This window comes from Giraffa tippelskirchi, chromosome 11, assembly GCF_054371585.1.
Source record: "Giraffa tippelskirchi isolate mGirTip1 chromosome 11, T2T-mGirTip1v1.2.pri, whole genome shotgun sequence".
Classification (NCBI taxonomy): domain Eukaryota; kingdom Metazoa; phylum Chordata; class Mammalia; order Artiodactyla; family Giraffidae; genus Giraffa; species Giraffa tippelskirchi.
In genome coordinates, this window is record NC_137285.1 from 93,720,534 (window position 1) to 93,739,601 (window position 19,068).

Consider the following 19,068-nt stretch of genomic DNA (forward strand, 5'->3'; position numbering starts at 1 on the left):
TATATATATGTTAAACTTTACTGTGGATATTTCTTTGATATGAGTAATTCTTTAGATGCATTTAGTATCTAAATATAAATGGTTGTCTTTTTCTTGAAGGCTGTGGAAGTTGCTGGAAATTATGATGGAGAAAGCAATGATGGGCTCAGAAATGGAAAAATGAAGGCATTTCTGTCATTAGCACGGTTCTCAGATACTCAGTACCAAAGAATTGAAAACTATATGAAATCATCAGAATTTGAAAACAAGCAAGCTCTCCTGAAAAGAGCCAAAGAGGAAGTTGGCCTACTTAGGGAACATAAAATCCAGACCAACAGGTAACTAGGGGTCTACAAGTAACAAGATATACAGTATTTATACAGAACCAGATAGGAATTCATGCTGTGGCTCTATACGAATTGTGGAATATACTGGTGTTAACTTTTTGTTTTGCTTTTTTAGTTTGTTTGTTGGTATCATAGTTGAAAAAGAGATATGTGTTGAAATTAGAGAGGAGTTACTTAGTTTGATGTATTTAAATCCTTTATTCAAACCTGCTTTTGGTGTATATATTTTAGTGTAACTAGAAAATAAAGTTAATGAAATACCTTGGATAGAGTCCACTTTGGTTGCCTAAAATAGCTTTTGAATTGCAGAAACTTAAAGACAAAAGTAAGTTTGTTCTCTTTATAATTCTTAGAATTTTGCTTTTTCTCCTAAGATGGACACCTGATTTTTCATTTAGATTGTGTATCTTATTTGATTTTGTCGTTCTATAAAATTTGATGGCTTTTGTGTTTTATTTTAATTATCCAATGTAAGATACACAGTAAAGGTTCAGCGAGAGCTGGAGTTGGATGAATGTGCACTCCGTGCACTGAAAGAAGATCGTAAACGTTTCTTATGTAAAGCAGTTGAAAATTACATCAATTGCTTATTAAGTGGTGAAGGGCATGATATGTGGATATTTCGTCTTTGTTCTCTGTGGCTTGAAAATTCTGGAGTTTCTGAAGTCAATGGCATGATGAAGGCAAGTTTTCTTTTTCAACACAGTATTCTAGCCTGTGCTTTAAAAGTTAAGCCATTAGCCCCTCAAATGTCATGCATTTTGTGTACTTCGAATCCTTGGCACTTGGTTCAGGGCTCTACACATAGGTACTTAGTTAACTCTAATGATGTAGGTTTATGTGGATATGAGAGAATTTAGGGCAGTCTTTTCCCATAGCATTGCAATTACCATCGGAAAGTACCCAGAATGCTAGATGGGGAGATTTGGAAAGCAGTTAGAGATGATGTGATCACAGGTGGTGTTTTTCTTTTCCCCTGCTTTATTATTTTCTGTTGGTTTTTTTTTCACAATAAATTACTTTTATAAATGGAAAAAAAAATTTTTTTTAAGAAAACATTAAGGCAGTAGAATTTTGTAAATTTTTATTTAAAAATCTTGGGTTTTATTAGTGACACCTAAATATTATGCCCTGTCATCCCCTGTCATTTATTAATAACACCTAAATGACACCTAAAGTTATGTTGTCAATCAGTTTAAAGCTTAAAAGTAAAATAGTTCTTCTGGCTGAAGAGAATGTTAATACTCATAATAGATACAACAAATTTCTGCTACTAGTGTACATTAAATCCTGTTACTTTTAGAATGTAGGGAAAAATAGTTATTCCATTTTATTCACACTGACTTCTCAGAAGTCAAGATTACAATAGTCCTTAGATCAACATTTGTCCTCCTTGCATTCACTGGAATATAAGCAGTACCAAGTATTCCACTTCTGAATGCAATCTGATACAGGTTCAAACATGACTTAGCAGTGAGTCAATCTAGACTCTAAGATAAATGATAAGGAGAAAATATGTCTGGATGACGATTGCACTAGTAGAGGAGCATTTTGTTAGAATAATTTGTTTGTTTAGATGTGAGGGCTAGTTGAAATGCATTACTTTTTAATTTTGTATTTCTTTAATGGCAGAGAGATGGAATGAAGATTCCATCATACAAATTTTTGCCTCTTATGTACCAATTGGCTGCTAGAATGGGGACCAAGATGATGGGAGGCCTAGGATTTCATGAAGTCCTCAATAATGTAAGTAAACGTGAAAATCAAACCACAATTGCTTTTCTCTTATATTATTGTATATTACTGTTCCACTCTAGAAAGTGGCAACACAAAAAAAAGTTTAGTCGGTCATATTTATTGTTATATAAGGGCAAGAATATTCTCTTGTGTCTCCTTTCACACTCCACTTGTTACTCACTTTCTCTTTGTTTTTCCTCATAAACTTCTCTGTCCCATACACACCCACACCACCACTCCCGGCCCCCACACAGTCCCCCTACTGCCGCATCTAGCACAGTAAAACGTATCTTAATGTTAAGCAAAATTTAAAAGGTTGTGGATTTTTAATTTTTTTCTTTCCATAAAATTAACAGTTCTTAATTTTCTGGCAGCTCATCTCTAGAATTTCAATGGATCATCCTCATCACACTTTGTTTATTATATTGGCCTTAGCAAATGCAAACAAAGACGAATTTTTGACCAAACCAGAGGCAGCCAGAAGGAGTAGAATAACTAAAAATGCACCTAAACAAAGCTCTCAGCTTGATGAGGTATTTGGATTGAATGTGCATACCTTTTTGAATTGTGATATTCATTTTTTCTCAAAATATTCCTTTCTTAAGTCTCAGGAATTCAAAGAGTATGTGTTGTTGACAATATTCAATTTGTAAATCCTTTGTTATTATGATGCTACCTAAAATTTGTTCAAAATTCCTGAATGTTTCTCAAAGCATAACAGATACCAAAGGTATTTTTACTGTTTTTCCTCAGAGTAATGAGCAAAGAAAAAAACAGATTTTACAAGGCACCCAAGTCATTTACTCTTGAGATTATTATACCTTTGATACGTTTCATTCATAATATAGTGACTATTTTGTCTCTGAGGGATTGTAGTCCTTCCATTGTCTAGATATGTGCATAAATTCCGTTTTTTTGTTTTTATAACTCTAAAAAGTTTTAAGTGTTGCATGTTTGCTTTTGTAATATTTTTTGTTTGTATTTTATTAATAGGATCGAACTGAGGCTGCTAACAAAATAATCCGTACTATCCGAAGTAGGAGACCTCAGATGGTCAGAAGTGTTGAGGCACTTTGTGATGCTTATATTATACTAGCAAATTTAGATGCCACTCAGTGGAGGACTCAGAGAAGTATGCAATTTGAAAGGATGAATGTTGTATTCTTGCTGTGTTAATCTCTGTTGTTGTTTTTAGGTGCTAAGTCATGTATGACTCTTTTGTGACCCCTTGGCCTCTAGCCTGCCAGGCTCTTCTGTCCATGAGATTTCCCATTTTCCCTGGCAGGAATACTGGAGTGGGTTGCCATTTCCTTCTCCAGGAGATGTTCGCAACCTAGGGACTGAACCTGCGTTGCCTGCATCGCAGGTGGATTCTTTACCACTGAGCCACGAGGGAAGCCCACTTATCCTCTGTAGGGGTGTTTTAATTACAGAACAGAATGTAAATCTGCTCAGCTCACACACATTCATTATAGATATGAAAGTTCTGATGATTACAACTCACACATGATTCAAAACTTAAAAAGCTTCAATACCCCTCCAGTTACTTTTTCACTTAATATCTTGTTGTGGAACTGATAATAGATAACTGCACTCTAGGACTTAAAAATGAAAAGACCTTATCATTTTGTCCATCACTCTTCTTGCTGTGTCTCTTTAAATAATTATAAGATGCTGTAATATTTGGTTGTGTGTATCTGTCTTCCCATACTTTAATAATTATGTTCTTTTTTCTGTTCAGAATAATATCTTCACATTTAAATTCTTACTATTTTAAAATAAAGATGAGGCTTCTCATAGTGTTCCTCTAAGAAAACAAAGAATACTGTCCTGTTGTTTAGTCACATTTAATAGTAATGTGTATAGCACTATTTATGTGCTATCCATACTGCTATATAATTATCTTCAGTTGTTCAACTTGGCACCTCAGGTGGAGTCTGGTCTAATTACCAGTGCCAGGTAACCTGCAAATTCATTTGTAAGCCATGTTACCCATTGCTATGCCCTGACCCTGAACGGCATTGTGTCCCAGGTATTTGGTCTTCATTTCTAAATCAGAGCCCAGATTAGCCATAGTTTGGGTTTATGGTATCTGCTGAATTCTCCTGCTTTACCTTCAGTACTGTTGCTCAATTTGCAGTTGTCACTGAAACTTCTTTATTTTAAATACAGAAGGCATAAATATTCCAGCAGACCAGCCCATTACCAAACTTAAAAATTTAGAAGATGTTGTTGTCCCTACTATGGAAATTAAGGTAATTTACTATTAACTGTTTTGATTTTTTAATTAAACTAAATTACTTTTGAGGAAGTTAAACCATTTGAAATAGCCTTTTTTTGTAGGTCAAAATTGGTTAATTATTGGCAGTTTCATTTGTTTCAACCAATAGTTTTTTCTTTATTGGATTCCCTTCGCCCAAGACTTAAAATACTTAAAGATCTATTCTGCTTTCTTTTCTGTTGCCTTCAGTTTTACAGTTGTCATCTTTCTTATGAGGAAGTCTGTAGACTGTTATTGATATTTTCATTGGCCAGAAGAAGGAAATATTTTGTGTGTTTGTGTCAAGATTAATTTTTAACTGAGCAAGAAAGTCCCTAATTGTTTTATATTGATTTTTAAAATTCTGTACACGTTAGAATGTATTGACTGTGATGTATTGCAGTATTAAATAATACAATATGTATTACAGTATTAAATTGACTGTAATATACATGACACTTTTAGCTATGTCCTAATGGTTTTTTATTGCTAGAAGTACGATGTGGGCAGGGATAAATATAATAAACTTGTTGTTTGGTCATTAAGTCATATCATCTCTTTTGTGACCTCATGGACTGCAGCGCTCCAGGCTCCTCTGTCCATGAAATTTTCCAGGCAAGAATATTGGAGTGGGTTGCCATTTCCTTCTCTAGGGGATCTTCCCAACCCAGGATCTAACCCACGTCTCCTGCATTGGCAGGTGGATTCTTTATCACCAAGCCACCAGGGAAGTCCATAATAAATAAAGGTTACAGTTTAGAAAATGATCATTTTAACTACATTGTAAAATCTGTCCTTTGAGTTTGCAGTTTAGTGTTTAATATGTATGGTTATTTGATTTGAAACGTAGCTTCATCATGTGGATCAACCTATCAACAAAGTTACTTATTTAAATATATTTGTGAAACTGCCAAATTTAGCAATTAAAACCTAGAAAACTCCTCTCCATACTTTTCTAAAATATACCTTATTGTTTTTGTGAGGAGATGACTTAATTTATACTGATGACTTAACATATACAGATCAATGGTAACACCTGAACCAGGGTTGTTGAATAGTTTTTTCAGCAACACTCGTCTAACTTCTTTTATTAGGAGATATTTATGGAGGTAAATTGTGTTATCTATATTGCTTTTTGAAGCCTTTCCAATGTCAAATCGCCTTTCGTTTATAAAGTTACCACTTCTGTTCTTAACCAACAGCACATTGTCATTCATTGCTCTGCTTAGTATTAAAATTGTCATTTAAAATTCACTTTTCTTTAAATGCAAATTGAGTACTAAGGGATTGTCATATTTATATACTTTATTAGGTGGACCCCACAGGAGAATATGGAAATCTGGTGACTATAAAGTCATTTAAAGCAGAATTTCGTTTAGCAGGAGGTTTAAATTTACCAAAAATAATAGATTGTTTGGGCTCTGATGGAAAGGAAAGGAGACAGCTTGTCAAGGTGAGACTTTGCTTTTGTGGTGTGGTTCCTAGTGGATTAATAAAAAACATCAAAGAAAAACTAACTGATACTTTCTTCTTATTTTGGCTCTTTGGTTTTGTTCTCAATAATTACAGGTGAGGAAAACAAAATAGAAATAAATTGTTTTCTAGAAGCAGAATAGTTTTCCTCATGGTTTTGTGTGTGTGTCTGAAAGACCAGCCTTATTTTAACAGTTGGTTGAAGTGAAAGAATACTTTTAACACGTATAGACATGGTGAGGTTTAACCATCAGCCTACTTGTTATGAGAAAAAAAATTTTGTTGAGTGTTGCTTATTTTCTTGAATAGTTCAAGTTGAAGGCCCGTGCTTCAGTATCTTGGGTCTGGCATTGTGCTAAGTGCTATTTTAAATGTATCTGAAAGGGATAGCACTCCTCCCTTACTCTGCTTTTAAGCTCTTGGGGCCTTGCTGGGAAGTAGCAGAGAGACAACAGTGCTCCTCCACCTTGGTGTTTGGCAGGGTGCCCTTAGGTGTAGACATTCCAGTTACTTTAGTTACAAAAGCAGCTGTGATGGGGAGTGGGGAAGGGTACATCTTTTTTCTAAATTGGTCTACAGTGATGTAGCTTATTCTAATACTATTCTTTGTTAGTGTGTTTGTGTTTGTGTGTTAGACACACAAACAAAAGAATAGTATTAGGTCTTAATTGCTTAAGAGACTATTAAGGGGAGCACAGATCCTCAGATTGATTTCCACGTGCCCTCTGGCTGCCCTCAGGTGATTTTGTGTGATTTTATAGTAAAGAAAATGAACTGTGCTTAGTTAGTTGTGTTTTGATTATTCTGAAGGGCCGAGATGACCTGAGACAAGATGCCGTCATGCAGCAGGTTTTCCAGATGTGTAATACATTACTGCAGAGAAATACTGAAACCAGGAAGAGGAAGTTGACTATTTGCACTTATAAGGTAACTTTTATTTCTGCTGCTTCATAAAGGACATATAATCCTTTATATAAAAGATGCCATTATTGAGGTAGAGGTCAGCAAATACATTCCGTGAAGGGTAACATTTTAGATTTTGTGGGCCACATAGCTCTCTGTTGCATATTCTTTATTTATTTTTTTCCTTGATAGCCCTTTAAACCTGAAAGACCATTCTTAGCTCACAGGCTATACAAAAATAGTTTGGGACTGGGTTTGGTCCAAAGGCCATATATTGCTAAGCTCTGATTTAAACAGTATTTTTCTTTTGTAAAAGTGTACATTAATGTTAATTGCAGAAATTTTTTTGTTTCAAGAAATCTTGTTCTTGTAATGAGCTAAAGTATTTTCCCTTTATGTTTGACCATTTGGCCTGTTTCTGGTATAAAAGTGCTCTTTAGAAGAGAAGTGATGTTAAAAAGAAAATACTGATTCAGTGAAGAATATAGTATATAATGTAGGGTTTTAAATTTTTAAATATGCTAGTTTTTGACTAGGTAATACATTTGCATGGTTCAAAAATCCAATAACAGAAAAAAATATAAAAAGGGAAGCCTTTTCTCACCTTTTTCCCTTTCCCTGTAAACCTCATGCCCCACCATCCGTTACCCTTATAAGTACCATTTTCATTTGTTTCCAGTGTTACATAAATAGACTATATGAATATAATTCATTATTTTCCCCCCTTTCCTAGAGTAGAGACAATATTTTTTTAAATCAGCAATATATTATAGAATTTTTTTGCTTTTTTAACAACTGCTTTGTGTATTAGTACATAATTATCATACAAGTCCTTATCATATAAAATAGGCATTTGGGTTATTTATAGTCCTTTACTATAGCATGCAGTGCTGCGCTGCAATAAATAACATTGAATCTATTTCATATATGCACCAGTGAATCTGTGGGATAGATTTCCTAAAGTTGGATTGATGGGTAACAGTAAATGCATCTATAATTTGGTAGATATTGTCAGATTACCTTTAATAGAAGGATGTCCTAATTGCATTTCCTCCAGCATTTTGCCTGAGAAGATAATTCTTAAGTCACATTATTCTATTAATTTAATCATCTTTGACCCTTACATGAATGCTCATCTAGCACATTTGCATTTTTAAAAATTGCAGTAAACCTTCATTTTGAAGGGCTTGTTTTCTATAGGTGTTCCTTTCTGGTTTCATTCCTATGTGTCCTATTTGCCCTTTATTCTTCTGTCACTGCTGTAACAAGGCTTATTTATTTATTTGTTGTTTCTATTTCTATGAAGATATAAACAAATTAAGATAATTACTGTGTATTAGTAAAGAAGCAGTCTTTCAGAGGCACTTAGGATAGTCCCATATCTTTCTTAAACCTGCAAAATGGTATATAAACAACACGTGTTCATTTTCTCCAGCAAGTTAACCCTACTTAAACGCTAGGTATCCCAACCATCAACTAAGATTAGCTTAAAAATATAACTAAAAAATACAATAATGTTTATAATGTGAATACGCTGCTTAGGATTAATGATAATAAGAAAGATGCAAGACTGTATGAAAAAAAATCCACAAATGTAACAAAAAAGAAAAAAGGAAAATTAGGATAAGGTAAAAGAACCACATCGTAAATGGGAAGTCACTGAAAAATGTCAGCTGATTTCAAATTAGCGTAGACAGTGAAATTCCAGTAAAAATTTTGTAATGTGGAAACATGATGTAAAAGTTTATCTTGAAAAATATATTGGTGAGAATGACTTAAATGTCTTTGATAAAAGCAGTACGTGAAAGTGGACTCTGCCAGTCATATGAAACCAAAGTAGCCTTGACAGATGTTTATATATACATTTGTAAGAAATCAATATATAGCTTTGACATAAAGTTCCTTAAATGCTGTTAACTCTGGGTATGATGGGATTATGGGTAGTACCTGTTTTTTAAATATATTTTGAATTGCCCTCAATGAACATTTTTTTAATTATAAAAAAAATTGTTAAATTAAAAACACCAAATAGTTAAGGGAGCAGGGAAAAAGAAATTAGATCTACCCTCCAAAATTCTGATTGAGTCAGGCTATTGTAACTGAAAACTGAGATTTTTTTTAGAGCTTCTTAACTGCCTACAGAAATAGAAATATAAAACTCACTTGTTAGTTGGATGAAGTTGAAGAGTGGGAAAGCATTAAAAAAAAAAAGCACACTTTTTTCTTACTTTCAAGTTTGTGAGAAATTTGTCACATGAAACTTTATTGTTAACTTGATGCTTTCTAGTACCAGTTAACAAAAAGCGAGTTCTCATGAAATGCTAAGAGCAAAAGTTAAAATGAAAGATCTGTGAAATCTGTTCTTTGATGTGGTTTAGATCAGTGCTACTCAAATCTAGCAGGCATTCTAGTCCCTGGAAGGGTCTATTAAAACACAGATTGCTGAGCCCCTAAAATTTCTAATTCTAGGATGGAACCTGAGAATATGCATTTCTAGCCAGGTACCAAGTGATGCTGATGCATCTGCAGTTTAGGAACCACACTTTGAGACCCAACAGTCTAGTTAATTTGCTATCTATTGATTTAGCTTCATTGTAGGACAAAGTTGATTAGCTGTTAACTGTCTCCTCTGATTGCTCAGATGTTTTTAGAGGGCAGATAGTCAATAACATGAATGAAAGGGAAGTTTTATGCTCTGAATGCTACACTTTTAGATAGCAAAGTTGATGACTAAAGAGCTGGGATCCAATATGTTGCAAAATATTTGGGCTGTAAGTGCTCAGTCACTTCAGTTTTGTCTGACTCTTTGCAACCCCATGGACCATAGCCCGCCAGGCTCCTCTGTCCATGGAGTTTTCCTGGCAAGAATACTGAAGTGGGGTGTCATGCCGTCCTCCAGAGGATCTTCCTGACCCAGGGATCAAACCTACATCTCCTGCATTGCAGGCAGATTCTTTACCACTGAGCCACGGGGGAAGCCCTTGGGCTGTAGGATCACCTGGTTTTCTCAGAAAGCAGCTCAGGCTTCCAAGCAAATAACACAATTTAGCTTCCAGAGTTCATTGCTATAAAGCATGAGAGAAGACCTTGACCTAAATATTTTGAAGGCAAAAATGACTAAACTCCATCTCTACCTTGTAACTTTTTAAATATCAGATTTTCACAGAGAACTATTTTACCAATTAAATAGTGTAATTATTTAATGTTATATATTTGAATATTAAAAAATGACCTCTTGGAAGACTGCATGCTCCCAAGACAGGGGTCATGGGTTTAAGCTCTCTCAGGGAACTGGATCCCACAAACTGCAACTAAGAAGGCATCCTACATGTCACAGGTAAGAGTTTTAACATGTTGCAAGTAAAGATCCTGCTTGCCATAATGAAGATCAAAGATCCCATGTGCTGCAACTAAGACCTGGCACAGCTAAGTCAATTAAAAAATGATAATAATAAAAATTTTAAATGACCCCTAAATATGAGAGTTTGGGTTTGACTTTATTGTTCAGAATTGTATTATTGGGCCAATAGATCTATATATATTATTTTGAGATTACTACAAAAATGTGAAAGCTCTGTTGTAGCTTTGTTGCTAGTTGTTCTTGATTTCAGTTAAAGGTTCCTGGAAGTACTGTATTGTATGTAGTGAAGCAGTCTGCCTAGTCCTCTGTGGAGTCATTCCCAATCTATCATTCAATCTTCTTGTGACCATTGTGACAAAAGCAGGGTCATTGACTGCCTGGAATTAACTCTTGGTACCCAATTGTGGCTCAGTGGTAAAGAATCTGCCTGCCAATGCAGGAGATGTGGGTTTGATCCTTGAGTCAGAAGATCCCCTGGAGAAAGAAATGGCAACCCACTCCTCTATTCTTGCCTGGGAAATCCCATGGACAGAGGAGCCTGGCAGGCTATAGTCCACGGGGTGGCAAAAGAATCAGACACGACTTGGTGATTTAGTGACAACAGCAACAAAGACAACAACCCAAATGTCAAAATGCAGCCTCAAAGGAGAGACTTGTATATTGAGGAACACAAGATATCAGAGAGAATCACATGGAAATGAAGGAAGACAATGTTCGTATCGTATTTGCTGGCACTGAGACATGGCCCTCTGATAACCAGAATTCGTGTGACTGGGCTAATTTATCTCTACCAAAACTACATTTTTAGAAAGTATGTTGAACAACTAGCCTAAAATCTTAGATATGAAAGGATTCATTTTTTAAAATCAGTGTCTTATAAACAACATTTAAATGCTGCAAGAAGCTTTGTACTTAATTCTTCATTATGCCTTATGAAAAACATTGCCATTTGCCTTTTGAAACTTGAGTTCAATGTTTTTACATCAACCAACATCACAGTTGAACTCTGAAATGAGATAGAAAAAAGCCAACCTACTCATTTCTCCATCAGTCTCTCAACAAAAGCCAAGGGTTTGATTTTTTTTCCCCTTGTAACTAGATAGTAATAGAGAGTAATTTTAGAAAAGAGATCTTTGATGGAATATATTAGGAGGTAAGAATGTTAATGTGATCAAGCATTAGGACCACAGCTAGCTCAAAGTCAAAGATAACGCTGGATTTTCTGGGAGGAAGGCATTTAGAGATACTTAAGCAAGAAGGAAAATAAGTTGGAAAGACTATGAGATCTGTTTGTTCATTTGTTCAGTAATTGTTTATTTACATGCCTAGTGGTGTGTTAGATACTCTACCAGGTGTTGAGGATATAAAAGTAATAAAACATAGTCTTAGTTCTTAAGAAGCTCATAGTCTACCAGGGGAAACAGACAGACAATTACAATGCGGAGTGTTAAGTGCATTTTTGGAGAATGAAAAGAGCTGAAGATGAGGAATCATACTTATCTTTAACATCACTGGGGAAGACCCAGGCTGAGGGCAGGAAGAGGCTCCAGTGCTACCTGGGGAGAGAAAAGGGGGAGGCTTGGCCACCAACTCTCAGTGGACCCTCAATACAAGGCCATCACCCCAGGGTTTCTGTGGCTTAGTGGAGCAAGCGGAGTCTTCTGGGCCAGGGTTCTTCTAGCTCCTTTTCCATTGTATCCAATTAAGAGACCTTACCACATTAATAGGCAGCCAGAACCTGTTTAATTGTCGCCTACCAAAATGCCCGTGATCTACCACTGCTCCCAAGATTATGGCCGTGCCCCTAAAAAGAGGGCCTTGTTTTGGGGGCTTCTCGGCCCTGAGTGTAAGCCCAGGCTCAGGAAGGATACACAGAGTGGGACTCACCATCACCGGCCTCCTTCTACTACTGGAGACAGTTTAACATGTGAGGGAGGATGGGAAGAAAGGAGGGGCCAGCCCTCTCTGCCCTGCCTCATTTGCTCCTGGTTATGCTCCTATAAGAAAAGTGATGAGTAGCCTGAGACCCATGGTACCAGGGCCTACTCTGTGTCCATGATCCTTGGCAAACCCTTCCATTCACCCCTCTAACCAGGGAGGGTGGGCACAGGGCAAAAGGAAGCCTGAAGTCCTGAAAAGGGCTTTAAAACACAAATCTTTTGCAAAAGGGCTCCTCTTAGGAACTTCAGGGCATGGCTCCTGTTCTGCCAGACTCTAGGGCTTAGGCCTGTGACCATCTCAGGCCTTAGGGTCTTAGGATCTGAGCAGCAGTGTTTTCCTAAGGCTGAGCCAGAGCTGGCCTCATTTTGGCATCTTTGAGACAGGGTACGAGCCCTGAGCCTACTCATCTAGAGAGGACAATCATAAAGTGTTCAAGGCCCAGACACTAAAAACTGAGAGGAAGCCCACGTGGGAGGGGCATGCAGCCTGCTGTGGGATCACAGCTGCTGGGGGGGACTCCAGGGGAAGGGCAGGGGGACCTCAGGGGAAGGGCAGGGGGACCTCAGGGGAAGGGCAGGGGGACCTCAGGGGAAGGGGAGGGGGACCACAGGGGAAGGGGAGGGGGACCTCAGGGGAAGGGCAGGGGGACCTCAGGGGAAGGGCAGGGGGACCACAGGGGAAGGGCAGGGGGACCACAGGGGAATGGGAGGGGGACCTCAGGGGAAGGGCAGGGGGACCTCAGGGGAAGGGCAGGGGGACCACAGGGGAAGGGGAGGGGGACCTCAGGGGAAGGGCAGGGGGACCACAGGGGAAGGGCAGGGGGACCTCAGGGGAAGGGCAGGGGGACCACAGGGGAAGGGGAGGGGGACCACAGGGGAAGGGGAGGGGGACCACAGGGGAAGGGCAGGGGGACCTCAGGGGAAGGGCAGGGGGACCTCAGGGGAAGGGGAGGGGGACCACAGGGGAAGGGGAGGGGGACCACAGGGGAAGGGGAGGGGGAACCTCAGGGGAAGGGCAGGGGGACCACAGGGGAAGGGCAGGGGGACCTCAGGGGAAGGGCAGGGGGACCACAGGGGAAGGGGAGGGGGACCTCAGGGGAAGGGGAGGGGGACCACCGGGGAAGGGGAGGGGGACCTCAGGGGAAAGGGAGGGGGACCTCAGGGGAAGGGCAGAGGGGGCAGGAGACAGGAGGGGTGTGTGCAGGCAAGGAAGGGGGGAGTGGGGGCTTAGGACTGAAGCACCTTGTATGCTGATTTTGTTTCACTGCAGGGCTTTTCACTTCCCTCTGCCTATAATACTCTTTCTTCAGATCTCCGCATGAACTTTTCCCTTAGGTTATTATTCTTTCAGGCTTTTCTCCATTGTCACCTCTTCGGAGAGGCCTTCTCTGACCATATAAAAAAAGTCTCTGTTACTTTTTTAAATATGTTTTGTTCTCTTATACTTGTTATCTGGCATCATTAGATGTCTATTAGTGTATGTGTTCCCGCACCAGAATGAAGCTTTATAAGGACATGTTCTTCATCTGCCTCATTGCCGCTCTGTTCTCAGTGCCCTGGCATCATGGGTAAGACATAATAAACTCTCAAAAATCATAGTTAATAAATATGAATTCTCTACCACGTTAAGACACAGAACATAAAATAAAACATATTTGAGTATATTAAAATTAAAAATTATAGAATTAAAGATACTGTAAAGACAGGTGGCTGAGAAAACAAATTTTAAAATGTTGATAACAAAAAGGATTGTTATTAATAACAGCAAGGGATTTATATACAGAATATGGATATAGCTATTACAAAGACAAGCCAGTGAGAAAAAAGGGTGAAGAATACTAACAGGCAATTCACAAGAAGAAAACATTTGAATAGCCAATGAGCCTGTCAAATTGTACTCAGCTTTACTGGGAATCTGGAAAATACAAATGAAAACCACAGTAAGATACTATTACACACCTCTTGGATTGACAAAATGTGGAAGTCTTGATAAATACTACATGTTGGGAGGTTATAGAGTAGACTCTGCTAATGGGTATATAAATTGGTACAACTACTTTGGATAGTTGTTTGCCAGTATATATTACCTAAGTTGAAGATGCATATCCCAAATGACCCAGCTCTTCAATTTCCAGGTACATGTATACCTAGAAAAACTGAAATGTATTCATTGTTAGACTAATTCATAGTAGCACTGGGGAAATCTGGAAACAATGTAAATATTAATCAGTTCCAGTTGTATAAACTGGATAATTATGGTATATTTATACAATGCAGAGTTGTTAAAAGGAATGACTTAGGGTTAAATGTACTAACATAGTTAAAGGTATTAATAAAATAGTGTTGATTGAGAAAAAAGCAATTGCAAACATACATATAGTATAAATATCTTTATTTAAAGCTTACAGTGACATATATATATATGTATATGTGCTATGCTGTGCTAAGCTGCTTCAGTCATTTCCAACTCTGTGCAGCCCTATGGACGGCAACCTTCCAGGCTCCTCTGTCCATGGAATTCTCCAGGCAAGAATACTGGAGTGGGTTGCCATGCCCTCCTCTAGGGGGTCTTCCCTAGCCAGGGATTGAACCCACAACTCCTGTGCCATGCAGCTAGATTCTTTACTGCTGACCCACCAGGGAAGCCGTACATATATATATAAAGCTTTGAAATAAAAGTACTGTATACCCCAAAATATGTGAACATGATAAGCAAGGTAGCAGTCATCTTGTTGGTATGGAGGAGCACAGGGTCAGTGAGGAGTACAAAGGGAGTTTTGTCTCTTCCCAGCAAATACAAAAAATCTTAGATTTCATAAAGCTGTTTAGTAGGTAAAAGGGTGTTTATATTATTTTCTACTTTTATGTATATTTATAATGTCATAATTTTCAATCATTTTAATCTTTCTGGTAAAAGTGTTCATTTTACAGTATGTTTAGGAATACATTTCCTCTTGGTGTAGCTAACGAGACTGCAAAGCAAGAATACATACACTTTGAATTATTAAAGTATACCCAAATTAAGACTGCATTTGATGTCTTCCAGAGTGAAATTCTTTGAGTTTTGTATTAAAGTGATAAGGAAAGCAAAGTTATTCCTCTGCTAGATGCAGTAACCTAAGTATGGCTCGGTGAGTCACAAATGATGAGTACAGTTAACGGGACTGACCCCTCAGGGAATCATGAAGATTGAGACAAGAGCCGGTTCTTAGGAGTCTAAGCATCAGGCTAGAAAATCTTACTGTTTGAGCTTGTTTATTTTCAGTTGCTTTCTTCCTATGGACAGAAAAGTAGTAATGCAACTTGAAAAAATGCTTCACACTGACTCTGATAATTAAATAATCTTCACATGCTCTTGAACGCCTACCCATAATCAAAAGGCATTTAATCTGTAACTTCAGGTGGTTCCCCTTTCTCAGCGAAGTGGTGTTCTTGAATGGTGCACAGGAACTGTCCCTATTGGTGAATTTCTTGTTAACAATGAGAATGGTGCTCATAAAAGATACAGGCCAAAGGATTTCAGTGCCAATCACTGCCAAAAGAAAATGATGGTGAGTAACATTCAAATATATATGTTATTACAAGATTATCTGGTAGCTTATGAAAATTGACAGTTATCAAATATTTTGGAATGTAAACAGTTTTAATTTCATCAGGTAATTGTATAAGACAGTATGCTCACTAGAATGAAAGTTTGTGTGAATGAAAAAGGAAAGTTTTTAAACTATGTTGTGTCAGCCCATGTCAGATGAGAAATGTAACATTATTCAGTGTTTGCCAGTTTGCTTCGAATTTGGGGTAAGGTAATTCTTAACAAACAAAATACTAACTAAAACCAAAAAAGAAAAGTTATGAAAGGGAGACCTTCTAAGACTTTTGCCACATCACATCACACTGGCCATCTGGTCTGACATTCATTGACCCAATCAGTGACATTTATTGAATGTCTCCTCTTTACTGGATTCTGTGGGAGGACTTCACAAATACGAGTAATCACTATCATACTTATCCCATTTTAAGATGAAAAGAAGTTCTGAGAATTTAGCTTCCCCCATGTCAGTGAACTAATAAATAATGGAACAAGGATTTAAACCTTGTCTGTCCAACTCTAAAATCTATTTACTTTTTCTTTTGTTGTGCTTTCTGTTATACATTTTAAAAAAATGTATGGGAAAGCACTATAGGGATTGTGATGGAAGGGTTTGTGTAGGGACAGAGGAGGAAGTGATCAGCTCTACCTGGGATAGGAAAGAGTGCAGAGAATCAGATTCAAGACTTGGTGGTCCAGTGGTTAAGAACCTGTCTTCCAAAGCAGGGGACATGGATTTGATCGCTGGTCTCGAATCTTAAACCCCACATGCTGATGGGCAACTAAGCCCATGTGCCACAGCTGGAGAGAAGCCCTCTTGCTACAATGAAAAATCCCACGTACTGCAACTAAGAGCTAACCCGCCAAATAATTAATAGACAAATATTTATTTATTAAAAGAAAAAAGACTTCATAGAGGAGATGGTGTTTGAGGTGAGTTTTATAAATGAATTGGTTTCCCAGGAAGAAGGAACATAGAAGCAAAAAGGAAGGAGGCACAAACAGTCAAGTAAAGATGGCATAGGCTTAGTTTTTGAGGAGGAATAGATGAGACTGAAGCAGTAGTCATTAGTCAAAAAGTGGAGGGTTGCTTCATGAAATGCTAAGAAATTTGCACTTTATCCTGTAAGCAATAGAGAACCCTTGAGAAGTATAGTAATATCAGATTGGCATTTTAGAAAACTGTGACAACACTTATATTTTTGAGAAAGCTGACTAGAAGCATGAGATTGAGTCTAAGAGTAATAACAGTAGGAATGGAGAACAGGCAGTTGACATAAGAAAAATTAAAGAGGCAAAACTGATATGATTTGGTTGCTGTTTATAAGTGGGGTTGGTGAAAAATAGTATCAGTGGTGCCCAGTTTCCTGGTTGGGGTAATGGAGTAGATGGAGAGGCTATTTACCATGTTGATGAATAAAGGAAGTGACTGAGGTTTGCCAAATCTGAGAAGGTGAGTTAGTTTGGATTTGGAAGTGATCCAAGTAGATATTGAGTGAAAGTTGGAGAGGCACATCAGGCCAGAGCTTAATAAAAATACCTGAGCCAAAGACACAGATGTGATTTGCATTTCTCTAATAATGTCTGATAGACAGAGTGCCTGATGAACTATGGACAGAGGTTCTTGACATTGTACAGGAGACAGGGATCAAGACCATCCCCACGGAAAAGAAATGCAAAAAAGCAAAATGGCTGTCTGAGGAAGCCTTACAGAGAGCTGGGAAGAGAAGAGAAGTGAAAAGTAAAGGAGAAAAGGAAAGATATTCCCATCTGAATGCAGAGTTCCAAAGAATAGCAAGGAGAGATAAGAAAGCCTTCCTCAGCGATCAGTGCAAAGAAATAGAGGAAAACAACAGATTGGGAAAGACTAGAGATCTCTTCAAGAAAATTAGAGATACCAAAGGAACATTTCATGCAAAAATAGCCTCGATAAAGGACAGAAATGGTATGGACCTAACAGAAGCAGAAGATATTAAGAAGAGGTGGCAAGAATACACAGAAGAACTCTCCAAAAAAGATCTTCACGACCCAGATAATCACCACGGTGTGATCACTCACCTAGAGCCAGACATCCTGGAATGTGAAGTCAAGTGGGCCTTAGAAAGCATCACTACGAACAAAGCTAGTGGAGGTGATGGAATTCCAGTTGAGCTGTTTCAAATCCTGAAAGATGATGCTGTGAAAGTGCTGCACTCGATATGCCAGCAAATTTGGAAAACTCAGCAGTGGCCACAGGACTGGAAAAGGTCAGTTTTCGTTCAAATCCCAAAGAAAGGCAATGCAAAAGAATGCTCAAACTACCACACAATTGCACTCATCTCACACGCTAGTAAAGTAATGCTCAAAATTCTCCAAGCCAGGCTTCAGCAATATGTGAACCATGAACTTCCAGATGTTCAAGCTGGTTTTAGAAAAGGCAGAGGAACCAGAGATCAAATTTCCAACATCCGCTGGATCATCGAAAAAGCAAGAGAGTTCCAGAAAAACATCTATTTCTGCTTTATTGACTATGCCAAAGCCTTTGACTGTGTGGATCACAATAAACTGTGGAAAATTCTTAAAGAGATGGGAATACTAGACCATCTGATCTGTCTCTTGAGAAACCTGTATGCAGGTTAGGAAGCAATAGTTAGAACTGGACATGGAACAACAGACTGGTTCCAAATAGGAAAAGGAGTACGTCAAGGTTGTATATTGTCACCCTGCTTATTTAACTTATATGCAGAGTACATCATGAGAAACGCTGGGCTGGAAGAAAAACAAGCTGGAATCAAGATAGCTGGGAGAAATATCAATAACCTCAGATATGCAGATGACACCACCCTTATGGCAGAAAGTGAAGAAGAACTAAAGAGCCTGTTGATGAAAGTGAAAGAGGAGAGTGAAAAAGTTGGCTTAAAGCTCAACACTCAGAAAACTAAGATCATGGCATCTGGTCCCATCACTTCATGGGAAACAGTGGAAACAGTGTCGACTTTATTTTTTGGGGCTCCAAAATCACTGCTGTTGGTGACTGCAGCCATGAAATTAAAAGATGCTTACTCCTTGGAAGGAAGGTTATGGCCAACCTAGATAGCATATTTAAAAGCAGAAACATTACTTTGCCAACAAAAGTCCGTCTAGTCAAGGCTATGGTTTTTCCAGTGGTTATGTATGGATGTGAGAGTTGGATGGTGAAGAAAGCTGAGTGCCGCAGAATTTATGCTTTTGAACTGTGGTGTTGGAGAAGACTCTTGAGAGTCCCTTGGACTGCAAAGAGATCCAATCAATCCATCCTAAAGGAGATCAATCCTGGGTGTTCATTGGAAGGACTGATGTTGAAGCTGAAACTCCAATACTTTGGCCACCTCATGTGAAGAATTGACTCATTGGACAAGACCCTAATGCTGGGTAGGATTGGAGGCAGGAGGTGAAGGGGACGACAGAGGATGAGGTGGTTGGATGGCATCACTGACTTGATGGACATGAGTTTGGGTGGA

The 19,068-nt window shown here is 38.2% G+C and overlaps 1 protein-coding gene across 1 annotated transcript in view; it reads left to right on the top strand.

Moving 5' to 3' along the window:
• ATM (ATM serine/threonine kinase) overlaps positions 1-19,068 on the top strand; it is a 150,433-nt gene that overhangs the window by 111,836 nt on the left and 19,529 nt on the right. Inside the window, exons 51-59 of the mRNA XM_081545355.1 lie at positions 100-317; positions 802-1,009; positions 1,959-2,072; positions 2,438-2,596; positions 3,057-3,195; positions 4,236-4,318; positions 5,636-5,776; positions 6,607-6,723; positions 15,402-15,551. Coding sequence (XP_081401481.1) covers positions 100-317; positions 802-1,009; positions 1,959-2,072; positions 2,438-2,596; positions 3,057-3,195; positions 4,236-4,318; positions 5,636-5,776; positions 6,607-6,723; positions 15,402-15,551 — 1,329 coding nt within the window. The remainder of the gene's footprint in view (positions 1-99; positions 318-801; positions 1,010-1,958; positions 2,073-2,437; positions 2,597-3,056; positions 3,196-4,235; positions 4,319-5,635; positions 5,777-6,606; positions 6,724-15,401; positions 15,552-19,068) is intronic.